At 47.1% G+C, this 23,193-nt stretch overlaps 1 protein-coding gene across 8 annotated transcripts in view; it reads left to right on the plus strand.

Annotated features, from left to right (window-relative positions):
* The window catches only part of LOC147725801 (uncharacterized), a 626,472-nt gene that overhangs the window by 181,541 nt on the left and 421,738 nt on the right, over window positions 1-23,193 (plus strand). For 5 of the 8 annotated variants that reach the window (XM_086959971.1, XM_086959976.1, XM_086959975.1 and 2 more), the window contains one exon: window positions 9,265-9,363. The exons of the other annotated variants lie outside the window; for them this stretch is intronic. In XM_086959971.1, coding sequence (XP_086816097.1) covers window positions 9,265-9,363 — 99 coding nt within the window. The remainder of the gene's footprint in view (window positions 1-9,264; window positions 9,364-23,193) is intronic. 8 annotated transcript variants of the gene reach the window in all.

A 23,193-nucleotide genomic window follows, 5' to 3' on the forward strand; every position in this document is an offset into this window, starting at 1 on the left:
ATACCTTTCGTTCCGTACTCTCCCACACACTCTGATCACAATGAGGGAGAGTACATGGGGGAAGATCATCAATACAATTATGATGACACTGGGGATCCTGATCAACAAGATAACACATGGGTTGACCAAGATGATGACGAGCAACAGCCCATCCCAGATACTTCCCCATACCCAACAAAACCGTCACCTACAGGCGACACAATCCTGTTTAACCAGCTTATAGACAGGGCAGCTAAATATCACGAGGTAGATATGCACACTGACCTTATAGAGGAAGATTTCTTGTTCGACACCTTCCCCACTTCTGAGAAATCTGTCAGAACTCTTCCAATGCTTAAAGGGGTCCTCAAGCACGCGCCAGATATCTTTAAAGATCCTGCTAGGGCAAGAGTGCTCAATCCAAGAATAGAGAAAAAATATAAGACCGCACCAGCAGACCCTACTTATATAAAACAACAGTTGCGTTTAGATTCTTTAGTCGTCGCAAACGCTCGTAAACAAGCCAATTCACAAACAAGAGGAGACGCCCCTCCTCCTGATTAAAAATCAAAGATTTTAGAGGCATCAGGAAAAAGAGTAGCTTCACAAGCTGCTAACTCTTGGAGAATCGCTAATACACAAGCTCTATTAGTGAGATATGATAGAGCACACTTCGACCAACTCGAGACTCTAATGTAACATTTACCAGAACCCTTTAAGGCGCAGGCCAACGACCTCATTCAGGGAGGCAAATTCATAACCAACGCCTCCATCAAATGCGTGCTAGACGCAGCAGATGCTTCGGCCAGGTCTATCAACACCATCGTTCTACTGCGCAGACACGCATGGTTACGCATATCTGGATTTAAGAGCGATGTGCAATCCACCATGCTCAATCAGCCAGTAAACCAAGATTTTCTGTTTGGCCCTGCAGTTGACACCAGTTTAGATAAAATGAAAAAAGACACTGAAACTGCCAAGTCAATGGGGGCACTTCAGTTCCAACAACACCGGGGCTCCTTTCATAGCTCCTCATATAGAGATGCAGGAAGGGGCAGCACTTCGCAAACCTCCTCCACCTTCAAGTCAAATACCCAGGGTACTTTTAACAAAGGCTCCAATAGAGGAGGTTATAGGGGCAATAATAACAAGGGCAGAGGACGTGGAGGCAATAACACCTGAGCCTCCACTGCCACCAAACAGTGACTTCAGTACACACCCTCCAGAACACACAACACCTGTCGGAGGCAGAATCAATCAGCTCCTACCTGTCTGGAGCGCAATTACCACAGACAGGTGGGTGAAACAAATGATCCAGTATGGTTATTGCCTGAAACTCACTTCTACTCCACCCAACATACCACCCAAAAACCGTCCCATGTCCAAAGAGCACATACCACTGTTACAGCAAGAGGTCCAATCCATGCTACAAAAGGGCGCCATAGAGCCAGTCCCTTTTCAACACCAAGGAACAGGAGTATACTCTCTATACTTCCTAATTCCCAAAAAGGACGGGTCGCTCAGACCCACTTTGGACCTCAGACCTCTGAACCAATACATACTATCAGAGCACTTCCATATGATCACCTTATAACAAGTTCTCCCACTGCTTCAGCAGGGCGACTTCCTTGCCACATTAGACCTCAAAGACGCATACTTCCACATTCCGATACACCCAGCTCACAGGAAATCTCTCAGGTTCACAATACAGGAACAACACTATGAATTCAAAGTTCTCCCCTTTGGAGTAACTACAGCTCCAAGGGTGTTCACCAAGTGCCTAGCTGTAGTGGCAGCACACCTCAGGCGGCAACACATCCACATGTTTCCCTATCTTGGCGATTGGCTCATAAAAGACAAGTCACACGTCAAATGTGCAAGTCATAAGTCTCAAACCCACCAGCGGCTGCACAGTCTGGGTTTCTCAATACATTACCCAAAATCTCATCTGCAGCCCTCCCACATACAACAATATCTGGGAGCAACAATAGATACATCAGTAGCAAAGGCATATCCCAATCCAGTCAGGATAGCCAACATGCAGACACTAATCCAAAGGTTTCAGCCACGAAACTCCTTGCCAGCTCGAGTGTTCATGCAACTCATAGGCATGATGGCCTCCTGCATATTCATTGTCCCCCATGCCCGACTACAAATGCGTCCATTGCAAGAATGCCTAGCACGGCAGTGGAACCAAACTCAAGGACAACTAAAGGACCTAGTGTTGGTAGACAGTCGCGCATACAGCTCTCTGCAGTGGTGGAATCCACAAAACCTTTCCAAGGGGCGACTGTTCCAAGAGCCAGATCCACAAGTAGTATTGACAGCGGACGCATCACTAACAGGAAGGGGAGCCCACCTACATCACTACACAGTCCTGGAACTCTGGACAGCCAAGTAAAAGACACTGCATATCAACCAAGTAGAAAGCGTTCCAAAACCACATACACAATGTTAGAACTGGGGGTCTTAATTGGCAGAGGTAAGTACCTTAGACCAAGTAGGGACCCTTGCTTCTAGTCAGGGTGAAGGAATACACACAGTAGATAACCTCCGCTCACCCTCTAGGTAGCTTGGCGCGAGCAGGCAGGCTTCTCCCCAAGGCAATGTGTATAATAAATGCACTTAACACAACAGTAATCCCCAATCCACCACAAACTGAGACCACACAGGTAAGTATATATAAAATATAACTTTATCTAGTTTCAGCAAGGTAAATAAAGCAGTTGCACGATAATCACTTCATTAGAAAAATGTTGCACTTAATTCTTAATGGTTGCACTTGTTAGGAAGTTCTTAGTAAACATAAAAATAGTCTCAAGTCTCTCTTGTGAATCAGTACCAAAAATAATACTTTGCGCTTATCTCAATTTCGCTCTTAAAAACGAGTAGAGCAAACTAAGCTTGCCAGCAGGTGATTTATTGGAATGAATCAGCCCCCAAAGCCAGGGACTCCAAGCGCTGCCTGCGCGCCTCACCGGTATACTGGGGACTCCTTTTCAGGCCGTTTCACACAGCCTCACACCCCCCCGATGACCTTCAGGCGCACTGCGCCGATCGGCACACACTTGATCCTAGCCCCGGCCGGTCCCCGCTGCTCTCCCACCCGCTCTCGACAATCCAACGAGCGGCGGGGGAGTTGGTGCAGCACACCTCGGGGGACGACCGGCCAGGGATGCGGGACACACGCTTGGGCTCCCTCGGCGAGGACGGGTCGAACTCGGCTGTCGGCTCCTCGCTGGGGTCTGCTCACTCTATCCCGGGCCCGGCGGTGATCACTCGGCACGGCAGAGATTCCCTCGGCGAGGTCGGGTCAGTCTTCCCCGGTCCCGGCGGTGATCACTCGGCAGTTGAAGCGGTCCCGATGACAGGGACCAATCCTGTCGCGGCGTTTGGTCGAGCCTCCAGCAGCACCCGGGAGTCAGCCAATGGCAGTGCGGCTCCCGGGACAGGCCTTCAGTGACGCTCCTCTTGATGCGAGGCCGCCAACCAACCACAGCGCGGCCTCGTTGATGACGCTACGGCACACGCGCCAATCCAGTCGCGGCGCTGGTGAGGGGGCTCGGCTCCTTTAGCCAGTGGGAGCGCGGCGGCTCCGAGCTTCGCCGCTGCAGCTCCTAAACACCGAGGCAATTTACAGAGGGTGTTTCTGGCCCCGGGCCGCAACGGTGACTTGGCGGCAAGATTCCTTTAGGGCCGTAGATCGCAGCAGAACGTTTCTTTTACCAGCAGATCGACATGGGGGGATCCTAGTCACAGGAAAACAACACGGCCTCTCCTCACCCCCTGAATCTGTGCCGATGAGCACAGCGATCACTCCACACAGCTGGCAGTTAGGAAACACGCGTTTGGGCAGACCACCACACGATCTTGCAGCAGTTTTTGGCAAAGCTTCAGGAACCTTTAACCCTGGGTTCCAAGCAGGAGGCCAGCTCTTCTCAGGCCCTTGGAGATTCAGTTCACGAGACACAGCACACAGCAAAGTCTCTGTAGTTTCAAGCAGGCAGGGTCACAGCACACAGCAAAGTCCCTTTCTCCTCTTCAGCTTTCAGATGAGACAGCAGAACAGGTCAGCCCTTAAAGCACACAGCAAGGCATTCAGTTCTCCAGCAGTCCTTCTTCCAGCAGAGGTTTCTTCTTGATTGTAGAATCTGATTTTCTGTTGTCAGGGGTCCTTCTCTTATACCCCAAAAAGTCTTTGAAGTCCTTTGAAGTCTTTTGAAGTCTTTGTGCAAAGGGGCCCGGAGCCCGGTCCAAACCAGTTCTGGGTGTTGCTGGGGCTCTGGGGGTTTCCTGGCTTCCTTCTCTCTCGCAGTATCAGGGACAGAGGTGACAGTCGCCCAGCGGGGGTGGAGCCAGCATTGTGGTCAGGCAGGCACAGCCCTTCACTATCAGGTGCTATCTCCTCCCACTTCCCTGGCAGAAGATGCTGCCTTTCATCCACGGCCTGGCTCAGATAACCCCCTGGGGGCTCTGCAGCCCCCTTCATCCTTAACCCAGACAGTCAATCCACAAACAGTCCCAGGCACACAGAAAGGTTAGACAAGAGAACAGCCACTTTCTAAAAGTACTATTCTCAAACACAGAATTAAAAAAACCACCTTTCCTAAAAGATGTGTTATTAAATTCTGAGTTCAGGGATATCACTCACTTATGTCCCATCTTGTTCCTATGGGAAGATAGGCTGGTATCCATTGGGACCAGCCTCCCCCATGTTAATCTATGGAGCAAGATAACCTTGCAGCAGCGAGCACACAAAATGGCTGCTGCTCACTACCAGAGCATGTTACCTGCACTAGTACATGCTCTACCTTACCCATGCACTGCACCCTGCCCAGGGGGGTACCTTGAGCCTTCCATAGGGGTGACTGATGTGCACAGGCAGGGAAGGGTTAGGCCCAGCCAGTGGGGACACTGGCCAGGCAGACATGGCAGTCCACTGACTGCACACAGGCACTGCGGTGGCAGGCCTGAGACACCATTTTAGGGCTTCTCGTGTGGGTGGCGCAATCTGCGCTGCAGGCCCACTAGTAGCATTTGTCATCACCAGCCCTGGCACACCCAGTGCACTTTACTAGGGACTTCATGGTGATACAAATATGCCAATCAGGTATACCCAATCAATATGACAATTTACAGAGGGAGCACTTACACCTTGGCACTGATCAGCAGTGGCAGAGTGTCCAAAGCATCTAAACCAGCAAAAACGAAATCCAGCACAGCATCAAAAATACAGGAGGCAGAGGCAAAAAGATGGGGGAAAACAACGCCAAGGATGTCAGGTCTAACACACAACAAAGCGGTGTTGATCCAGACGGACAACATGACAGCCATGTATTACATCCAAAATAAGGGAGGGACTCACTCTCTACAGCTTTCTCACCTAGCGCAGAGCATATGGAGGTGGGCAATTCCAAAGAACATCTTTCTCCTAGCAGAACACCTGCCAGGGAAAGACAATCGAGTAGCAGATCTGCTAAGTAGACACAGCCAACAGATACACAAATGGAAGATTCACCCTCAAGTTCTCCAACCATTCTTCCAAGAATGGGGGCATCCAGAGATAGATCTGTTTGCCACAAACGAAAACTCAAAATGCCGGTACTTTGCCGCCAGGTTCCCACATCCAATGTCACAGGGCAATGCGATATGGATGAACTGGTCAGGCAGATTTGCGTACGCTTTTCCACCAGCCCCACTGATTCCGCTAGTGACACTCAAACTACGTCAGCAGTCTCTGATACTGATCCTGGTTGCGCCAACATGGGCCAGACAACCATGGTACACAACATTCCTAGAACTCTCCGTTGTTCCACACCAAAGACTGCGCCTATCGCCACATCTCCTAACTCAGAACCATGGAGAAATCAGGCACCCAGATCCCAATCAACTGAACCCAGCGATCTGGCTCCTGAAGTGTTAGAATTTGGATATCTCAATCTGCCTCCTGACTGCATGAACATTATCAAAGAGGCAAGACGCCCAACCACGAGAGCATGCTATGCAGCCAAATGGAAGAGATTTGTAATTTATTGCAACAATAACCAAATCAATCCATTAGACGCTTCAATACAAAACATTATCTGTTACCTGTTGCATCTTTAAAGATGCAATCTAGCATACTCTTCAATAAGACTTCATCTTGGAGCCTTAGAAGCTTACCTCCAAAACGGACAACGCCTGTCTCTGTTCAGAGTTCCAGCAATCAAGGCTTTCATGGAAGGGCTCAAACGGATAATCCCTCCCAAACACCCACCTTCACCGGTCTGGAATTCAAATAAAGTACTTACCAGACTTATGGGACCTCATTTTGAACCACTACACTCATGTGAACTGCAATTTCTAACATGGAAGGTGGCTTTTTTAATTGCCATCACTTCTCAGACGAGTAAGTGAGTTACAGGCTTTATTTATTCAGAAACCTTACATGCAGATACATGCAAATAAGGTGGTACTACGTACTAACCCTAAATTCATGCCAAAGGTCATTTCCACTTTCCATATCAATCAGTCCATTGAACTGCCCGTTTTCTTCCAAAACCCGCAGCCAGTAGCTGAAAGAGCCTTACACACACTAGATGTAAGAAGAGCCCTGTTATATTACATTGACAGAACTAAACCATTCAGAAAGACACAGCAACTGTTTGTTGCTTTCTCACCACAACATAAAGGTAACCCCATCTCTAAATCAGGAATAGCTAGATGGATAGTTAAATGCATTCAAATATGCTACCAAAAAGCTAAACGCACTTTAACTGTACCCCCAAGAGCACACTCCACACGCAAAATAGGGGCATCCATGGCTTTCCTGGGAAACATCCCATTAGAAGACATCTGTAAGGCAGCCACATGGACTACAATACACACTTTCACCAAACACTATTGTGTAGATGTGCAAGCAAAGCAGCAAGCTGCTGTAGGCCAAGCTGTCCTCAAAACTCTTTTTCAAACTGCTATTCAAACAGTCTATTCAAAGATATGAATTCAGCAGCCCACAAGCCTCGAACGGAAAATGCACCTTACCAGTATGCATCTGTTCTTGGCATGTAGGGCTGCTGACATTCAAATCGCCCAAACCTCCTCCCCGGGGCCTGTCGCAGCTGCAGGGTTTTCTTTGCATGGCCATCTCTTACTTTTCTATACTCCATCTTTGCCACAATGACGAAAAACAATCTGAGGATGGAGTGGATGCCCATGCGCACTGTAGTCCAGGGGAGGAGTCACCTACCTCGTGATACTTCGAAGCCTCTTCCAAGACAACAAAATGCAATCATCCGGACCCAACACTAGGCGGCGATCTATGCAAAGATATGAATGTCAGCAGCCCTACATGCCAAGAACAGATGCATACTGGTAAGTAGCATTTTCCTTTCAAGTCAGGGGGGCAGACAGCCAGAACGGCTAACACTCCCTGTCCTTCAGAGACTAGAACAGCCTCCACGTGAACGCTGATTTGCTCTGGGCACACTGTTGATCCCATCTCGAGATTATCTTCTCCAGTGCTGGAGGGGGACTAGGGGCATTCTTGTTGGGACAGGCAGCATCTCCAGTAGCGTGTCTAACCTTCTTACAGCTATGACACCGGGCCTTTAGGCGGTCAAAAGTCTTACCCTTATATCCCGCAGTGGACTGGAAAGACCTTTGCGACGCAGCCTCTTGAACAGGTTTTTGGGGGCCTTTAGAAGACTCTTGGTTTTATATTTAGGTGGGATCACCCCCTTTCCCCTGGGAAGATTGTGTTACCCCTTTCTATTGGTCACCCCCAGTGGTTGTTTTTGTCACCCTTGTCTTGACCCAGTGGTCTGCCTTCTTTCCCAGTTCTTGTGGACAAATTATATCTAGGTGTACCAGATACTGGTGCAACTTTTCATTAGTGCAATTTTATAACATGTTCTTTCATCAGGAGTTTGTAAATCCCAACAGTCATGTGCGTCACATCCAGTCAACCAATCATCTCGTGTTTTTATTGAGTAGTCCATGAAGTGAACCCAGAATTGGCTTGGGGTTTTAGGAGCCCACCTGAATCTAATTCTGTATTCCTCAGTTCTGAGTCCAAAACCCTCAATCAGGTGCCCTTCATGAGGTCCTAGGACTCAGCATCTGTCCCAGTGAGGGTCAGTAGTTTGTATCTGCAGTTACCAGAGAACAGTTCCCAAAGTAACGCCCCCCAGAGGGACTTCTTCACTTGTCTCATTCCACAAGTCCTCTCAAAGGTGGTGAACCGTTTCGTGATGTCATCACCTTCCTCATATTTGGGGCACTCCTTTGGGGGATTTTAGGATTCTAAGTGTTTTCTTTTTCCCGAGGTGTGATATTGCCGCCACCATTGATGGAGGGAGGGTAAGCCCATCTCCAATCTTTCTTTTTCTAGAGCCAGGAGCCTACTGATTTGGAATATATTCAATAGGTGAGGAATCTTTAGGTAAAAGTACCCATCAGAAGAAACGTAAGGCCACCTGCTCCTGGAGCTTGGAACACCAGTGCGTGCCTGCTTCCCAAGACCACTGTGTCTTTGGATGAAGCGGCGAGCGCTGGAAGCAGCGAGGTCCAGTGGAGGATCCTGGCAAGTGGATCTCTACAACGAGGTATGAGTAGACGGCTGCTGCAGCGATCGGGTCGTTGCCTTTGTACAGAGGAGAGTCAGCGATTCAGTTTGCAAGATGGGCTGACGTGAAATATACTGCAATGATGATTGGGCTGTAGCCCGTGTGCAGAGGAAAGTCAGCAACTCGGTATACCGGGTGTGGCCGCTGTGAAGTAAACTGTCATAACAATCTAGCTGTTGCCCATGTGCGGAGAAAAGTTGGCGACCCCTTATGTCAGGTGGGCCTACGTGAAGTGTATTGCGGTTACGATGGGGCCATAGCCTCTGTGAGGAATAAAGTCGATGACTGCCTGACCCACACTACCATTGAGAGTCAAGTGCCGAAGGGTTACTTGGCACAGTTGTTTATGATACATAGTAGGTCGGAACCTGGGGCATGAGCAGTAAAAGGCCTCCTACACGAGGGCCTTGTTGCTCCTGTTTGCCCTGTTGCTCTGTACAGAGTTCTGATAAGGTTTCACTTGCCTAGGTGAAACTCAGGAAGCCCCAGTTTACTTTGTTGTGCTAGTCTCATCATAAGGCATAACAGCTTCCCTCTCATTGCCTGCTTACTCCAAAGCTGAACACACACATCTGTGTCCGGATCAGCAGACTCCGCTTTTTTCTCATTGTCTACTCACTCCTGATGTCTATTGGTGTATGAAGCCCAAGTAAGACTTTTTATCTTCTACATTTCACAGCTGCCAAAGAATATGTGAGGCCAACGCAGAGAAGAAACCTGGTTGACGAGTCTGTTCCATCCGAGGAGGGCTTCTGGACTGTTCGACTGGCGCGACTTGGTGAGTGAATGTCTTGGTGCACAGTTTCCTGTGAATTTATACTATAACTGCAAACAGAACGAATGCATTATTGTCAGCTAGATTAGGCCTTTAGCACCAGTCTTCGTTGAGACCCAGTCCCTTCTTTGCACACCAAGGCCAATTGAGCCATAGCTCAGAGCCAGAAGACTGGACCCTTTGAGAGACACCCTTACGACTTCTCGCCAAACTTCAAGTGGTGCGATGGGGCTGAGTCCTGTTCAGTGTTCTTGCACTTATGACTACTTTTTATCTTTGACTTACTGAAAGACATCCATCGGGAATGGGCCTTTGTGCCGGACCTGCCTCATGATGCAACTGAGAACAGCCTTTCGATTTGGAGCGGGCCTCTGTTTTAAAAGCATCTTCTTCTTATGCTCAGTGAAATAGAGCTTCACCTCCTACTCCCGGATCACCTTCAGGTACACTTATCATGCGACTTTGAGTCCTCACGAAAGCCCTGACCTCATAGGTAGATGTTGTTTGGGTCTGTGATCAACATCTTATTTCTGCAGTCGCATCATGGCTTGAATCCTGACGTTTTCAGGTGATACGTCGTTCTTGGCATGCTGTCTAGAATACATTTAGAGTTGTCATAAAACTGGCACAGTTGGGAGCAATGAAGGGAGGCGCTTATATCCTGCTCCACTTCCTTCTTTGTTGGACGGTAGGAAGACACCACCATGCTAAGCCATACAGCAACACCTACAGACAGGCAGCGGCACAACTTAAAAAAAAATCTCAAGATACAATCTGGAGTTTGAGAATATTCTGACCGATGTCAGTTAGCACCGGTGTCCTGGGGTCATAATACTACTGAACTCTAAATGCGTGACCAAGAACTCCCTTTCAGCCCTTTAAGATCTCAGGGTAGCGGAGACAAACATTCATTGCTTAATCTAGGAGGTGGTGCGAAGGTAGGCACTCAAACTATACATTAAATAAAACAGTAATGATTTGAACGTTTAGAAAGTTCTTACTTTTAGAAAGAAAATGATATTTATAGTTGGTTCCAACGCTTCTACAAGTGTAAGTGGTCCCCTCACAGGATAGCTAAACATAAATTCAGGGGGGGGGTAAACCCAACTCTCTTTGGAGGCCCTTACCTATAAGCAAAGAGCAGGCACGGCAAAAGAACATCCCATCTCCTTTTGAGTTATTTCAGGGATCCCCATGATCATGCCCTTCAATGTCTTGTTGAACCTTTCAACACAACCATTGGTTTGTGGGTGGTAAGGGGTAGTGCATTTGTAGTTCCCTCCACACTAATCCCACATGTGCTTCAGGTATGCAGACATAAAGTTGTTACCCCTGTCTGACACCACCTCCCTAGGAAACCCTACCCTGGTGAACAAACCAAGGAAGGTCTTGGCGACTGCAGGAGCTGTAGTGGTCCTAAGGGGAATTGCTTCAGGATACCTGGTAGCATGATCCATTAGTACCAGTATGAATGTGCGATCCTTAGGCTGTGGGTTGTTTCAGTGGACCCACTATGTCCAACCCAACCCTTTGAAAAGGAATCTCAACCACTGAGAGTGGAATTACGGGGGCCTTTGGGTGTCTAGCTGTGTTGATTCACAGGAGATGACAAACTCCTTCAATTTCTGAGACATCTGGGGCCAGTAGAAATGACTGCCAAGCCTTTACCAAGTTTTAGTCTGGCCCAGGTGCCCAGCTAGGGGAATGTCACAGGTCAAAGTGAGTGAGAACTCTCTATACAGTTGAAGTTCTAGCCCTCTCCTACTGGCACCAGCTTTGGGGTCTCTGTGTACAGAAGTCCCGCTTCCCACTAGACCCTGTGGGAGCCAGTGACATCTTTCCTTTCCTGTTCAGCAGCTTGCTGTCGCAGGCTCTCACGACTGGGACAAATTTGCTGTCTGTGGCTCAGGAGGTCCCTAGAGGGTCCCCTGGGCCCAGGAGCTCGATCCCTCTGGAGCTGACAAGACCCCTCCCTGAGGCGAGGGGTCTTAAGTTTGTTGCTGTGTAGAAGATGGTCCCCTATTCTTCTAACACTTCCTCTTGGGAGGTTGTGCCATACTTTCAGGCTACAACTCTCCATTTTCACCCTGTTCTTGAGTTTGCATACACACGCATACACCCATCACCCATGCATGCACCCATGCTGGTCACCTGTTGGAACCGGCCTCGTGGCGTTGTCACATTTCTAGAATAATTTTTACCCCTAACTACAGTGAGTTTAAGACTTTTAAAAATACTAACAGAACTTAACCAAGGTCCTAACAAGACTTTTAGGAATGTGGGAAAAATGTCAATTTGAAAAATGAAAATGAATTTGAGCTAAAGCCAATATTTGTGTGATCAGGTGTTGACCAAGTGGTCCAACAAATGCAAAGTCGTAGATCCCATGGCTAACCCATCAATGTTGGAAGCTGGCTCTGTATATTCTATACTGCTGTAAGGTATAGTGTGCACAGAGTCCAGTGGAACCCCAGAGGCTTACAGAGGATAAAGTAGATAATACCTTACTTTCATTTGTAGTGGTGTGGCTGACCAGTCAGACTTATCAGGAGGACAGTGTTACGCATTTGTTGTACACACTCAGGAAAGAAATTATGTCACACACTCAAAGATTGAATCCAGACTAATTTTTTGTATACAAAGTTATTTTGTTGTTTTATTTCTAGAACCAAAATATACTTAGTAGCAGGTAACTAAAAAAACTCTTCATACAATGTTAGTTTTCAAAATGCAGTGAACACTAAATTTGTAGGAACATTCGGATTGTTTGCAGTTGAGAAAATTGTTCAAAAGCACTTGACGCTACTTGTAGATTACTTTCCTAGTTTAGCATGACTCACAGGACTTTAGGAAACAGATAAACTCTAGTGAGGGCGCCTAAGTTACTTTTTGTTGCAGTAACAGGCAGTTCAACAAGAATTTTCAGAGAAAACCCACCATTCAGTCCTATGGAGATAAACAAAGTGTTTAAGTTTGGAGTTAAGTAAACGGTTTCAGAGTTGGAGTTTTGGACGGTAGAACCAAGGTTCAGGTTGGCACTGAAGGTGCACCACCAACGGCACTAGGGCCCCCGGATGCAATCAATCAAAAACATTTGTATAGCGCGCTACTCACCCGGAAGGGTCTCAAGGCGCTGGGGGAGAGGGGTTTGTTACTGCAGTGTGCCAATGTTCGCCAATAGGGCTAAGGGGCACTCCGGTTACGGGCTGCTCACGGGCAGGCCGCTCTGTCTCAGGAGCCAAGCTCCTAATGTTCAGGTCAGGGCAAAGCGGGTCCCAGGGTGGCACCAAGTCCAGGGACAGCAGGGTGCTCAAGAGGTCCTGGAAGTCCAGTGCTTTTTAATGGAGGATGTTGGTCGCAAAAAAAGACTGCAGGCTGGGGCCTAAAGACTGGGTGAAGGAAATGACTGGACATAGGTAATTGGGTTCCTGATCCAGTCACACATCCCCAGCCCCCCCCGCCACCACCCACTTTTTGCCAGATGACTGATGCACTTTCACTTGATGTGCCCTGGGTCCCTGCCAAACAGGTTCCCAGGACTACCACTACCACTAGAGCTTGTTATGCAGCAAAATGGATCATTTAGATGCTTCTGTTCAAAACATTATTGGTTACCTTCTACATCTTGTGAGAAAGTGCCATCTTTCTTGCCTTGGTATGCCCCCACTTTTTCTGAACTGCTGATGTGCTTTGGCTGAGTGTGCCCTGGGTTCCTGCCAACGGTTCAGAAAAAGTGGGGGCATACCAATGCAAGAAAGATGGTACTTTCTCACAGTATTCCCAAAGCAGAATTTTCGTGATCAAAGAAACAGTTTCATAAATTATGCATTTCCAGATGGATTGTTAAATGCATTCAAACCTGCTATTCTAAAGCTAAAATAACTTTGTACCTCCAGAGCGCATTCCACTCCCAAAATAGGGGCATCCATAGGAAACATTCCCATTGGTGATACCTGTAAAGCAACAACATGGTCCACACCACGCACATTTACTAAACACTATTGTGTGGATGTGTTAGCACGCCAACAAGCCAATGTAGGACAAGCAGTGCTAAAGAACTTTTCCAGACGACTGCAACAACTACTGCTTAGCCACTGCTGTGGAAGAACACTGATATATAATCTGTGCAAATCATGTGTATCTACAGCACACATGCCTCGAACAGATTGTTACTTACCCAGTAAGCATCTGTTCTTGGCATGTAGAGCTGTAGATTCACATGCACCATCCCACCTCCCCCCCACAGTTGTAGTTGTTGCAATTCTCTTTATTTACATTACATACACATGGACATGTCTTTACTGCACTCACTCCATTCTCACCCTCTTGTGGAGAACAATCCAACAATGGAGTTAATGTCCATGCGCACTATCACCGAAAGGAGAAGTCCGCTTACCTTGTGACTCCAAAGACTTCAAAGAAAAACAACTTACAAACATCCAGACCCAACATTAGATGAAAGGAGTATGGTGTCGTGCAGGTCTCAGCCAGACCCGCTAGTGCAAGGGGTTCGCCCTTCTCTGTACGAAGTCCTCAGACCAATTGAAAGAAGTTGGCACAGAAACTGGAAATAGAAAACGTAACATTTATTACACCTCATGAGGTGGTGCTACGGTTCAAACAGTACCCTTCGGCATTGCAAGAAGTAGCACCACGAGCGAAGATAGCATGGTTTATTTATACCCGCACAGGGGCTCAAAAGAAGGCGGTACAAAGCACAAGAGCACATTTTATGTACATATAAGGTAATATCGAGAGGCACAATCGATCAGTGGGAGGAGCTAACAGTGTTGGGGGCTTGACAAACACATTCCAATCTAGAGCTAATCATTACTAGATGTGGACTCTAACGAACAGCGGCAAAGTAGGGTACTCTAATAATAGCCTGTTGCTGGGCAGATTCAAGTATCATGGACAGGAAGATAGGACAAAGGACATGGTCGGCACGAGGCAGCATGTAGCAGACAAAATGGCTGCCGTGAATACAAAATGGAGTCCGCTAAATGTCAAGATAACGGCTAGAACTAAGATGTCTTTTGCTAATGCTCAATCTAATCGCTGTTAAATTACAACATATGAAAAGCATGTGAATCTACAACTCTACATGCCAAGAACAGATGCATACCGGGTAAGTAACATAATTCTTCGAACCCTGCGGAAAGGCAAGCTTACCCTGTCGCAAGCTGCATGTCAATCCTTTCCAGAAGAACTTGCTTGTAGGGGAACCATTTCATCAGGGCACTAATCAAAGATGCTTCTCTCGAAGGGATGGGGTGCTCATATGAGCTCCCTTCAGACCGAGGGAATTTGGTTGAACAAGTAAAAGATGTATCATATCGGTATGAGGGGTTTGAGAGCAGTTCATCTGACTCTAAAGTCCTTTTTCCCATCTTTAACAACAAACTCTCCTTGTTCAAACCGACAAGAGGGACTCACTCCTGTCCCTTGTCTCTCAAAGCCCAAGCCATTTGGAAATGGTTAATAGCCAGGAATTTAACCGAAACAGCCAGTGATCTCCCAGGGGTTAAGAATACCCAACACGGTCTCTGTCAAAATTTCCACAAAAATTGCCACTGGATCCTAAACGGCCAGGTCTTACAAGACATTTTTTGAAATGGGATTTCCCTCATATAGACTATTTCGCAGAAGCAAACAACATAAAATGGCAAGATTACGCATCCAGGTTCATACAACCAGGGTCAAAGGGGAATGCCCTTTTGATAAATTAATCCGGGAAATTTCTGTTCGCATTTTCCCCAAATTCTCTCAAACCAACAATAATTGTCAAACTGTACAAGTCCGGAACCAGAGTGATATTAATAGCCCCAGAATGGCCTTGTCCGTGGTGGTTCACAGATCTTCTACACGGGTCAGAGAGACCGCCAAGAAATTGCCGTGCAGACAGGATCACCTGGACAAGTTCGGAGGGCAGATATTACACCCCAACCTTCTCTTCCCTCACTGAACTTGACTGCATGGCTCCTGGATTCCTCCAACTTGGACATTTAGGCCTTTCTAAAGAATGCTGGGCATTTTAAGAGGCTAAAAAACCTTCCACTGGAAGAACATATGCTTTGAAATAGAAAAGGTTTCATTTATGGTGTAAACAAAATGATACTAAACTGATTTTGTGTCAAAAGGATGTGGTCATTCCATATCTTCGCCATTTACCTACATTTGGACTGCTGTTTTGTTCCTCTATGGTACATCTTGTGGCCATTACGACCTGTACGCCCTGTACGGAATCTCCTTCATAGAAGTCTTTCTTTGAAATTACAGCGGTCAAAGACTCTTTGGAAGGCCTCAAAAGGTGTTCCTTCAAATTAGTTCACCCTCTCCTCCGTGGGAACTTAGTATTGTTCTTGCCAAACTGATGGGTACCCCACTTGAACCGATACTTAAGCCCTCTTTGCAGCATCTCACATGGAAAGCAGCTTTCTTGTTGCCATCACTTCGGCTCGTAGGGTAAGTGAAACTCAAGCTCTATGTTCTGAGGAGTCGTACACATTCTTTCAGTGGTGATAAGAACTACTTTCATCCCTAACCCTGTAACCCCGACTGAAAGGTCATTACACATTCTTGATATTATGAGAGTGCTAAAGTTCTACCTGAATAAAACCAAAGTTAAATCAGATCACCTTTGTGTTAAGTATGGGCTGGTGAAAGAGGTTTTACATCCTCTAAACAAACTATTTCCAGTGGGATAGTTTCTTGTAAACTCCTTTCTTACCAGCCAGCTAAAAAATCATTACGACCGAGGGCAGATTCTACAAGCGGAAACGCTTCGGCTGCAGCTCTATTAAAGAGGGTAACTGTTTCTGAAATTTGTAAAGCTGCTACCTGGAAATCTACTCAGACCTTTACTGGGCGGTTCTTTTTCCCCGAGTTTTATATAGCGCAAACTTGACCTGAAGGTATCCGGTGTCAAAGTGCTTTATGAGCACCAGTTGCTTACATAAGGACACATTCATTTTTAAATTTTTTTAAAACTTTTTATTAACAGTGCTCATTCTAGTTGACATGTCCATCCATTGGTCACATTGCATCAGACAAACACGCTGTGGACAGCGTAAATAATAGTCACAATTAACCATACATTGGACATTCAGAGTAAACCCCCTCGCTCGTGGTGGGATGGGTGGGTTGGGTGGGGGGGTGGGTCTTGGTGCGGGGTTAGTGGTGGAGGGTGGTGGGGTGTAAGTCAGCAGTAGTTATCATTGAATGGACAGCAGAATGGATCATTTTACAATGTTTCTGTGGCACGAACCAAAATAGGAAAGCATGGTACATGTTAAATGGGATTTATAATAATGGATAGAAAAGTGAAGATTTGCACGTTGAATATTAATGGCCTTAATGATTTCAAGAAAAAGGGGATTTTATGTAAAATAATTCAATTATTACAAATAGACATCTTGTGCTTACAAGAAACGCATATTTCATGGGATAAGAGAAATTCTCTGAAAAAAGTAGGTCTTGAATTACTAGTATGTCAAAAACAGACTGGGATTAAAAGAGGGGTTGCTATTTTTATGAAACAGGGGTTAGGGAAGTGTGTTAGGACATTAGCAGATAAATGGGGGAAGATGGGGATTGGCAGAAATCAACATTGACGGAAATAGGTTCACTATCTGCTCTTTATACGGCCCGAACGTAGATGATTGTCAGGTAATGAACTCGATTAATTTAGAGCTGGCCGTATGGTGTCAACCAATAATTCTTTGTGGTGATTTGAATGTTCATATTGATGCTGATTTTAATATTAGGACAAGTTGGAAGTATAAAGGTCGGTAAAACCGGATTTTTAGAGCTCTTCGCGAATTAATTTTAGGGAACGGGCTTATTGATTTCTGGAACAGATTTCGGTCTAGTGAACCTGGATATACTTTCTTTTCTTCCCCACACCAAAAGTTTGTCCGCCTGGATTATTTTTTTATTTCTCAAGATTTTTTATAGAAAGCTAATATTAATATTATGCCAAAACTTGTGTCAGATCATAACCCGGTAATACTGGAAATTCAACTATCTTCTCCCAAAAAATGATTCAAAACAAGGAACTTATTGTTGGATGACGACTATGTCCAATACACGGCCAAAATTATTAAGGAGTTCTTTTTGTTCAATAATGATACGGCTTCTGTTCAAACTGTCTGGGACACATTTAAATCAATAATGAGAGGAGAAACTCTCAGCGACTCGAATTTCCCACAGAAAATCATACGGAGTAAATTTAAGGAAGAACTGGATAAGGTGAATATTTATTATTATTTATTTATTTTAAGAATTTATAAAGCGCAAGCTGTCACCATTGCAGGCATCCTGGCGCTGAACAGAGTCTGAGGAAGAGCGAGAGGTGGACCAGAGGGGAATAGGCTAACCCGGGAAGAGCCAAGTTTTAACCTTTTTTCTGAACGGTAGGAGTTCATTAATGTGCCTAATCTCAATGGGGAGGGTGTTCCAAAGTCTGGCGGCAGCCACCTCGAAGGATCTACCTCCGGCTCTGACCTTCCTAAATCTGGGGATGACTACCAGTTTGGCAGCCGAGGAGCAAAGTTGTCTGGTAGGAACATACCACACAAACTTAGATTGTAGAGGGGCTGGACCGGAACCGTGGAGGGCCCTAAAAACAATACAGAGGTCCTTAAACTGAATTCTCTGTCTAAGAGGGAGCCAGTGCAATTGTGCCAAGGCAGATGGTCCGTGGGATCTTCTCGGCAGCCCCAAGGCCAATTTTGCAGCCGCAGATTGGACCCTTTGGAGCCTGTCCAGTAGAAACTCAGGGGACCCGAGCAGGAGGGCATTGCAGTAGTCCAACCTGCTCAGGATGGTACATCTAACCACTTGGGCGCGGGGCTGGGTGGGTAGGAGGGGCAGAACTTTCCTAAGAGAGCGTAGGATGGCATAGCAGCAGGCTGATGTTTTTTGAACATGGGTCTCCATGCTAAGCCTGTGGTCAAGCATGACCCCTAGGTTGCGGACAGAGTCTGCAGGCTGTACATTGAATGCTGTTTCTGGGGGCCAGAAGTTGCTAGGGAACGGTCGGGGGATCCTCAAGCCAGTGTTGAAAAGCACCTCAGTTTTCCCTGCATTGAACTGGAGTGAATTATCCTTCAGCCACCTTGATGTATCCCGCAGGCAATTATGTAAGACCTCTACAGAGATAGAATTCTCTCCTTCCAAGGAGAGGATCATCTGTGTGTCGTCGGCGTAATTGATGGTTTTAATGCCGAAACTTTTGATAAGAAGAATTAGCGGCCTAAGGTAAACATTAAAAAGTATTGGGCTGATAGCAGGGCCTTGGGGGACTCCGTGCGTTACCGGGGAAAAGGCTGATTGGAAAGGAGGCAGAGATACTGTTTGCTGCCTATCCTGCAAAAAAGAGTGAAACCATTGCAGTGACGTGTCCCTCACTCCTGCCTCCCACAGGCGCCTCAATAAGATCTTATGATTCACCGTGTCAAAGGCGGCAGACATATCGAGCAGTATCAAGAATGATGCCTGACTTCTGTCTGCCCGCCTTTGATGTTCGTCCATGGCGATGATGAGGGCTGTTATGGTTCCATGAGCAGGCCGGAAACCAAATTGGTCCCCGTCAAGTAGTGGATGATGTTCCAGGTGGTTGGAGAGAGTGTTACTGACCACCCGCTCCACTATCTTGGCAGGGAACGGCAGCAGTGAGATGGGCCTGTAATTTTTAGAGCAGTCAGGGTCCAAGGAAGGTTTTTTTAGCAAGGGGGAGACTAACGCTTGTTTCCAATGGGCAGGGACAGTTTCAGTCAACAGGGATTGCTGACAGATTAGGTGGAGAGGGGGGGGAAAGTTCTTCTTCAAATTCCTTCCAAATTTTGGGAGGCACCGGGTCCAATGGAGACCCAGACACAATCCCTCTTGCTACCTTAGTAAAGAGTTCATATGTAAGCGGTGGGAACCCGTATCCAAGTCTTTAAGGATAAGTTCTATTTTCTCCTTGAAGAATGTGGCCAGATTGTCGCAGCGGTCTTGGGACGGGACGATCGCATTTTTGCAAGACTCCAGGTTAGTGACGCTGTTTAGGATGCTAAAAATGCTCCTAGAATTGTTGGTAGTATTACAGATCAGGGAGGAGTAGTGATCGGCTTTGGATTTTTTAATGAGAGTTTTGTACGCATGGACCTTAGTTTTCCACGTGTCTTTGGAAGTTTCATTATAATCGCGTCTCCACCTTCTCTCTGCTTGTTTACATTCAAGTTTTAACAGTTTTAGGTCGTCATTAAACCATGGGGCAGAGTCTTTACCCCTGCAGGTCCGATTTTTAGGTCTCGCCTTTACCATTCCGCAGGAATGGGAAATGGGGAGAATTCAAGTCGGCTATTTTCTCTTCAAACCAAAGGGCTTTCAGCCGCGGTTTTCTTGCAGTTCATGTGAATCACGTGATCAAACATGCACGAGCATTCACGTCCAGGGCTTCTCCTCCCCTAGCAGCACTCCTCCCACACCAGCAACTCCCCCCTCCCACACCAGCACCTCCCCTCTCTCTCCAAACAAACACAGCCTTGCCATAGCAGCACTCCTCCCACACCAGCAACTCCCCCCTCCCACACCAGCACCTGCCCTCTCTCTCCAAACAAACACAGCATTGCTGTAGCAGCACTCCTCCCACACCAGCAACTCCCCCCTCCCACACCAGCACCTCCCCTCTCTCTCCCCGCAAACACAGCCTTGCCCTCTCCCACACCAGCACCTCCCCCCTCCCACACCAGCACCTCCCCTCTCTCTCCCCACAACAGCACTCCTCCCACACCACACGGAGGATTCAGCAGCCGCTCTCACCAGCTTGTGGCTCTTGTCTACCCCTCTTTCTTTCCCTTTCTTTCGATCCCTTTTCCCTGCATGATGCTCCCTCTTTCTTTCCCTTTCTTTCGATCCCTTTTCCCTGCATGATGCTTCTCCCTCGATCTCTCTCCAACACGCTCTCTCTCTATCTCCAATCTCTTTCTTTATCTGTGATCTATTTCCCTCTCAAGTCTTTCTTTCCCCTCCTGCCTGCCTCGCTCTCTGGGACAAAGGTACACTGAAACCTATTATCGGTCAGATTCTCAACCACGTCAGCCCTGCTAGGCCTGCATAGTGTTCCGCAGAGGATCAACACAGGACAGAAAGGAGCTAAGTGCCTGTTGAAGCTGGAAGCTGCGGGAATACTTGTTTCCGTGTTGCACTGCACGTCATTCCTTTGTGCTCGTGCCCTCTGTAGAATTCCCCAGCCCCTCAGCTTGGCGCGTCATCCCCGCCCACCCCCTCTGCTCACTCCCCGCCAGCAGGGCCTTCACACATCCCTGTCGGCTGACTCACTTGGAAGTTGGGATGTCCTACAGTGCAATCCAGCCGGCGTTATCTTTCCTCCTGACGGCCTGTCCGTAAACCTCCCACACACATCCTGCCGGGAGCCGGCAGGTGTGCTGAGAGGGCGTGCCCGGGCTCCGCCTTCGAAAGGTCCTGCCATGTGAACAAGGGACGAAAAATACAACTCTGTGCTGAAAAATAATTAAGAGCCTCGAGCAATGTGGCGGGAATTTATTAGCAAGCAGCAGCAAACAAGGAAATAGACCTTATTTTTTATTATATGGCCTGGCGTTAGCCCAGTCCTTTTGATTTTATTAAAATGTGAAGCATTCTTATAGGAGCATTCCGCTAGACATCTCGCTCGCACATCAAAGGCTGCTCACTCAAACACCATATGCCTGCTCCCCACCCCCGCCCCCCACCAGACTTCATTGGAATGTGCCAAAGCCATCTGTTGCTTCCCCCAGCAGGCTCGGCCTCACTTACTTCTCCTCCCCCCTAATTAACATCCCTCACGGCCTAGTAATTACCTCTTTTCATGCTCTACATTGGCCAATGCTTGTTTTCTTTCGTAGAGCCACTTAAAAAGTGCGTCATTTTTTCATCTGCGCAGCCGAACCCATGACCTACAAGTGACCCATCTCAGCATCGGGTTCTTGGCTCAGTAAATCACGATAAAACTTCAGAGCTAGTTCCGACCGCAGATTAGTTTTTATGAGGGCTCAAAAAAGAAACGGCACATGCAAGCAGAGAAGGAAGTCATCAGCGCCACTCCTAACAGCTCCTAATGTACGCTCAAGTGGCCGCAATTTGTAGAGCTGTGCGTCTAAATACTTCCAACCTGAGCTGCTATAAAAAAAAAATGCACACAATTAAAACATTAATAAATGTGAATAGTACGGGGGTGGCTTATAAGGAAGGCATGGCGGAATTGCCAAAACTGCAACAAGCTGACAATGTGTTGATAATTTCAATACCCAGATTGGTCAACGAGCTAAAGTTAAACGCTGCTACTGACCAACATGCGTTCTGCAGTTACAATTCTGAATTCAAGTAATGTCAGCTGGGCGGTTCATCCTTCCGATGTTTTGAGCAACCAGTGCACCCTGGATTCCTGCCACCTCCAAATGTCAGTTTGGATGAAGTTGTGTTGGGTGCTGATTTCTATTTTCCACCTCGGGATACTTATAGGGACAACAAGAGGGTGGTAAAGTTAATTGGCTCAACTCCACATCTGAGGACTGGCTTCCCTTGGGTCTGTGATGCATCACAGAGAGAGCAGGGCCTGTGTTGCAGCGCAGAGAGGCTGCACGCGCTTTCCATCCAGCGCGCAAAGCGCATTAACACCAAAGCCATCTGTTGCTTCCCCAGTGGGCTCGGCCTCACTTACTTCTCCTCCCCCCTAATTAACATCCCTCACGGCCGTGAACCAAAGGGATCACTTATAGAAGTGATCATGCGAGTGCAGCATAGTTCGTTGGGGTCCAGTTTTGGGCACAGGTTTAAACCTTCTTTCGGTTCCACGTGTAATTTCTCCTGCTTTCACGTTGATAAGAGCTCTGGTAACAGCCCATAAACAACCTACGTTGTTGCTGGGGCCTTATTACTTATGCTTGTGCCAGTTTTCACAGAGCCTTTGACAAATGTGCTTTGTCAAGATAAGCACAGCTTTTATAGGTTACTTTTCTTCCGCTCTAAGAATTCCTTGCGTGCTCTTTAGAAGTGTGGGGGGGGGAGGGGATGAGGGGGGTGTGTATATCACCCTTCCATCCGTTTGCCTTAAAACCTTTTGCAGATGTCAGCCGCATCTGATTCTGGGTTAGAACTGTTTGCTGAAATATTTACCGTTTGTGATAAATTCAGTGGTTAGTTTTATGCTGTCAATAGATGTGGGACTTTCGATTACAGACATTTTGCAGAGAATATGTTTGATTTACGCAACATCCATAAACAATGTTATTTTAAATGTAAAATAGTAACTTACATGTGAGAAATGGGGGAGGAGGGGTGCTACAGAGATTACATACAGTGAGATTATTTTAAGATAACTCGCTATCCGCCTTTCCCCGTGCAGCTGTGACTGTGTAATGCTTAGGGACACTTTAACCTAGTTTGTTTTTTCCTCTAACGTGACTGTGAGCCCGTGGCTAGGAAGGGTGCGCTACCTGACCCGCGCTGTTCTTTTGTGTCTGTTAAATATGCATATAGCTCATTAGGTTATAGTGCCTGCTGCAAATGCGTGTGTCTGTGATTTTCTGTGTAGCTAACCCATGTGTCCTCTGTACAAACGGGACACACCTACGCAACGCCACTCAACTACGCAATGCCACTCAACTACGCAACGCCACTCAACTACGCAACGACACTCACACATGCAACGCCACTCACACATGCAACGCCACTCAACTACGCACACATGCAACGCCACTGCCACATGCAACGCCACTCACACATGCAACGCCACTCACACTGCCAACCACACTCACACAGCCAACGCCACTTACACAGGCAACG

Source organism: Lissotriton vulgaris, chromosome 3_1 (genome assembly GCF_964263255.1).
Source record: "Lissotriton vulgaris chromosome 3_1, aLisVul1.2, whole genome shotgun sequence".
NCBI lineage: Eukaryota > Metazoa > Chordata > Amphibia > Caudata > Salamandridae > Lissotriton > Lissotriton vulgaris.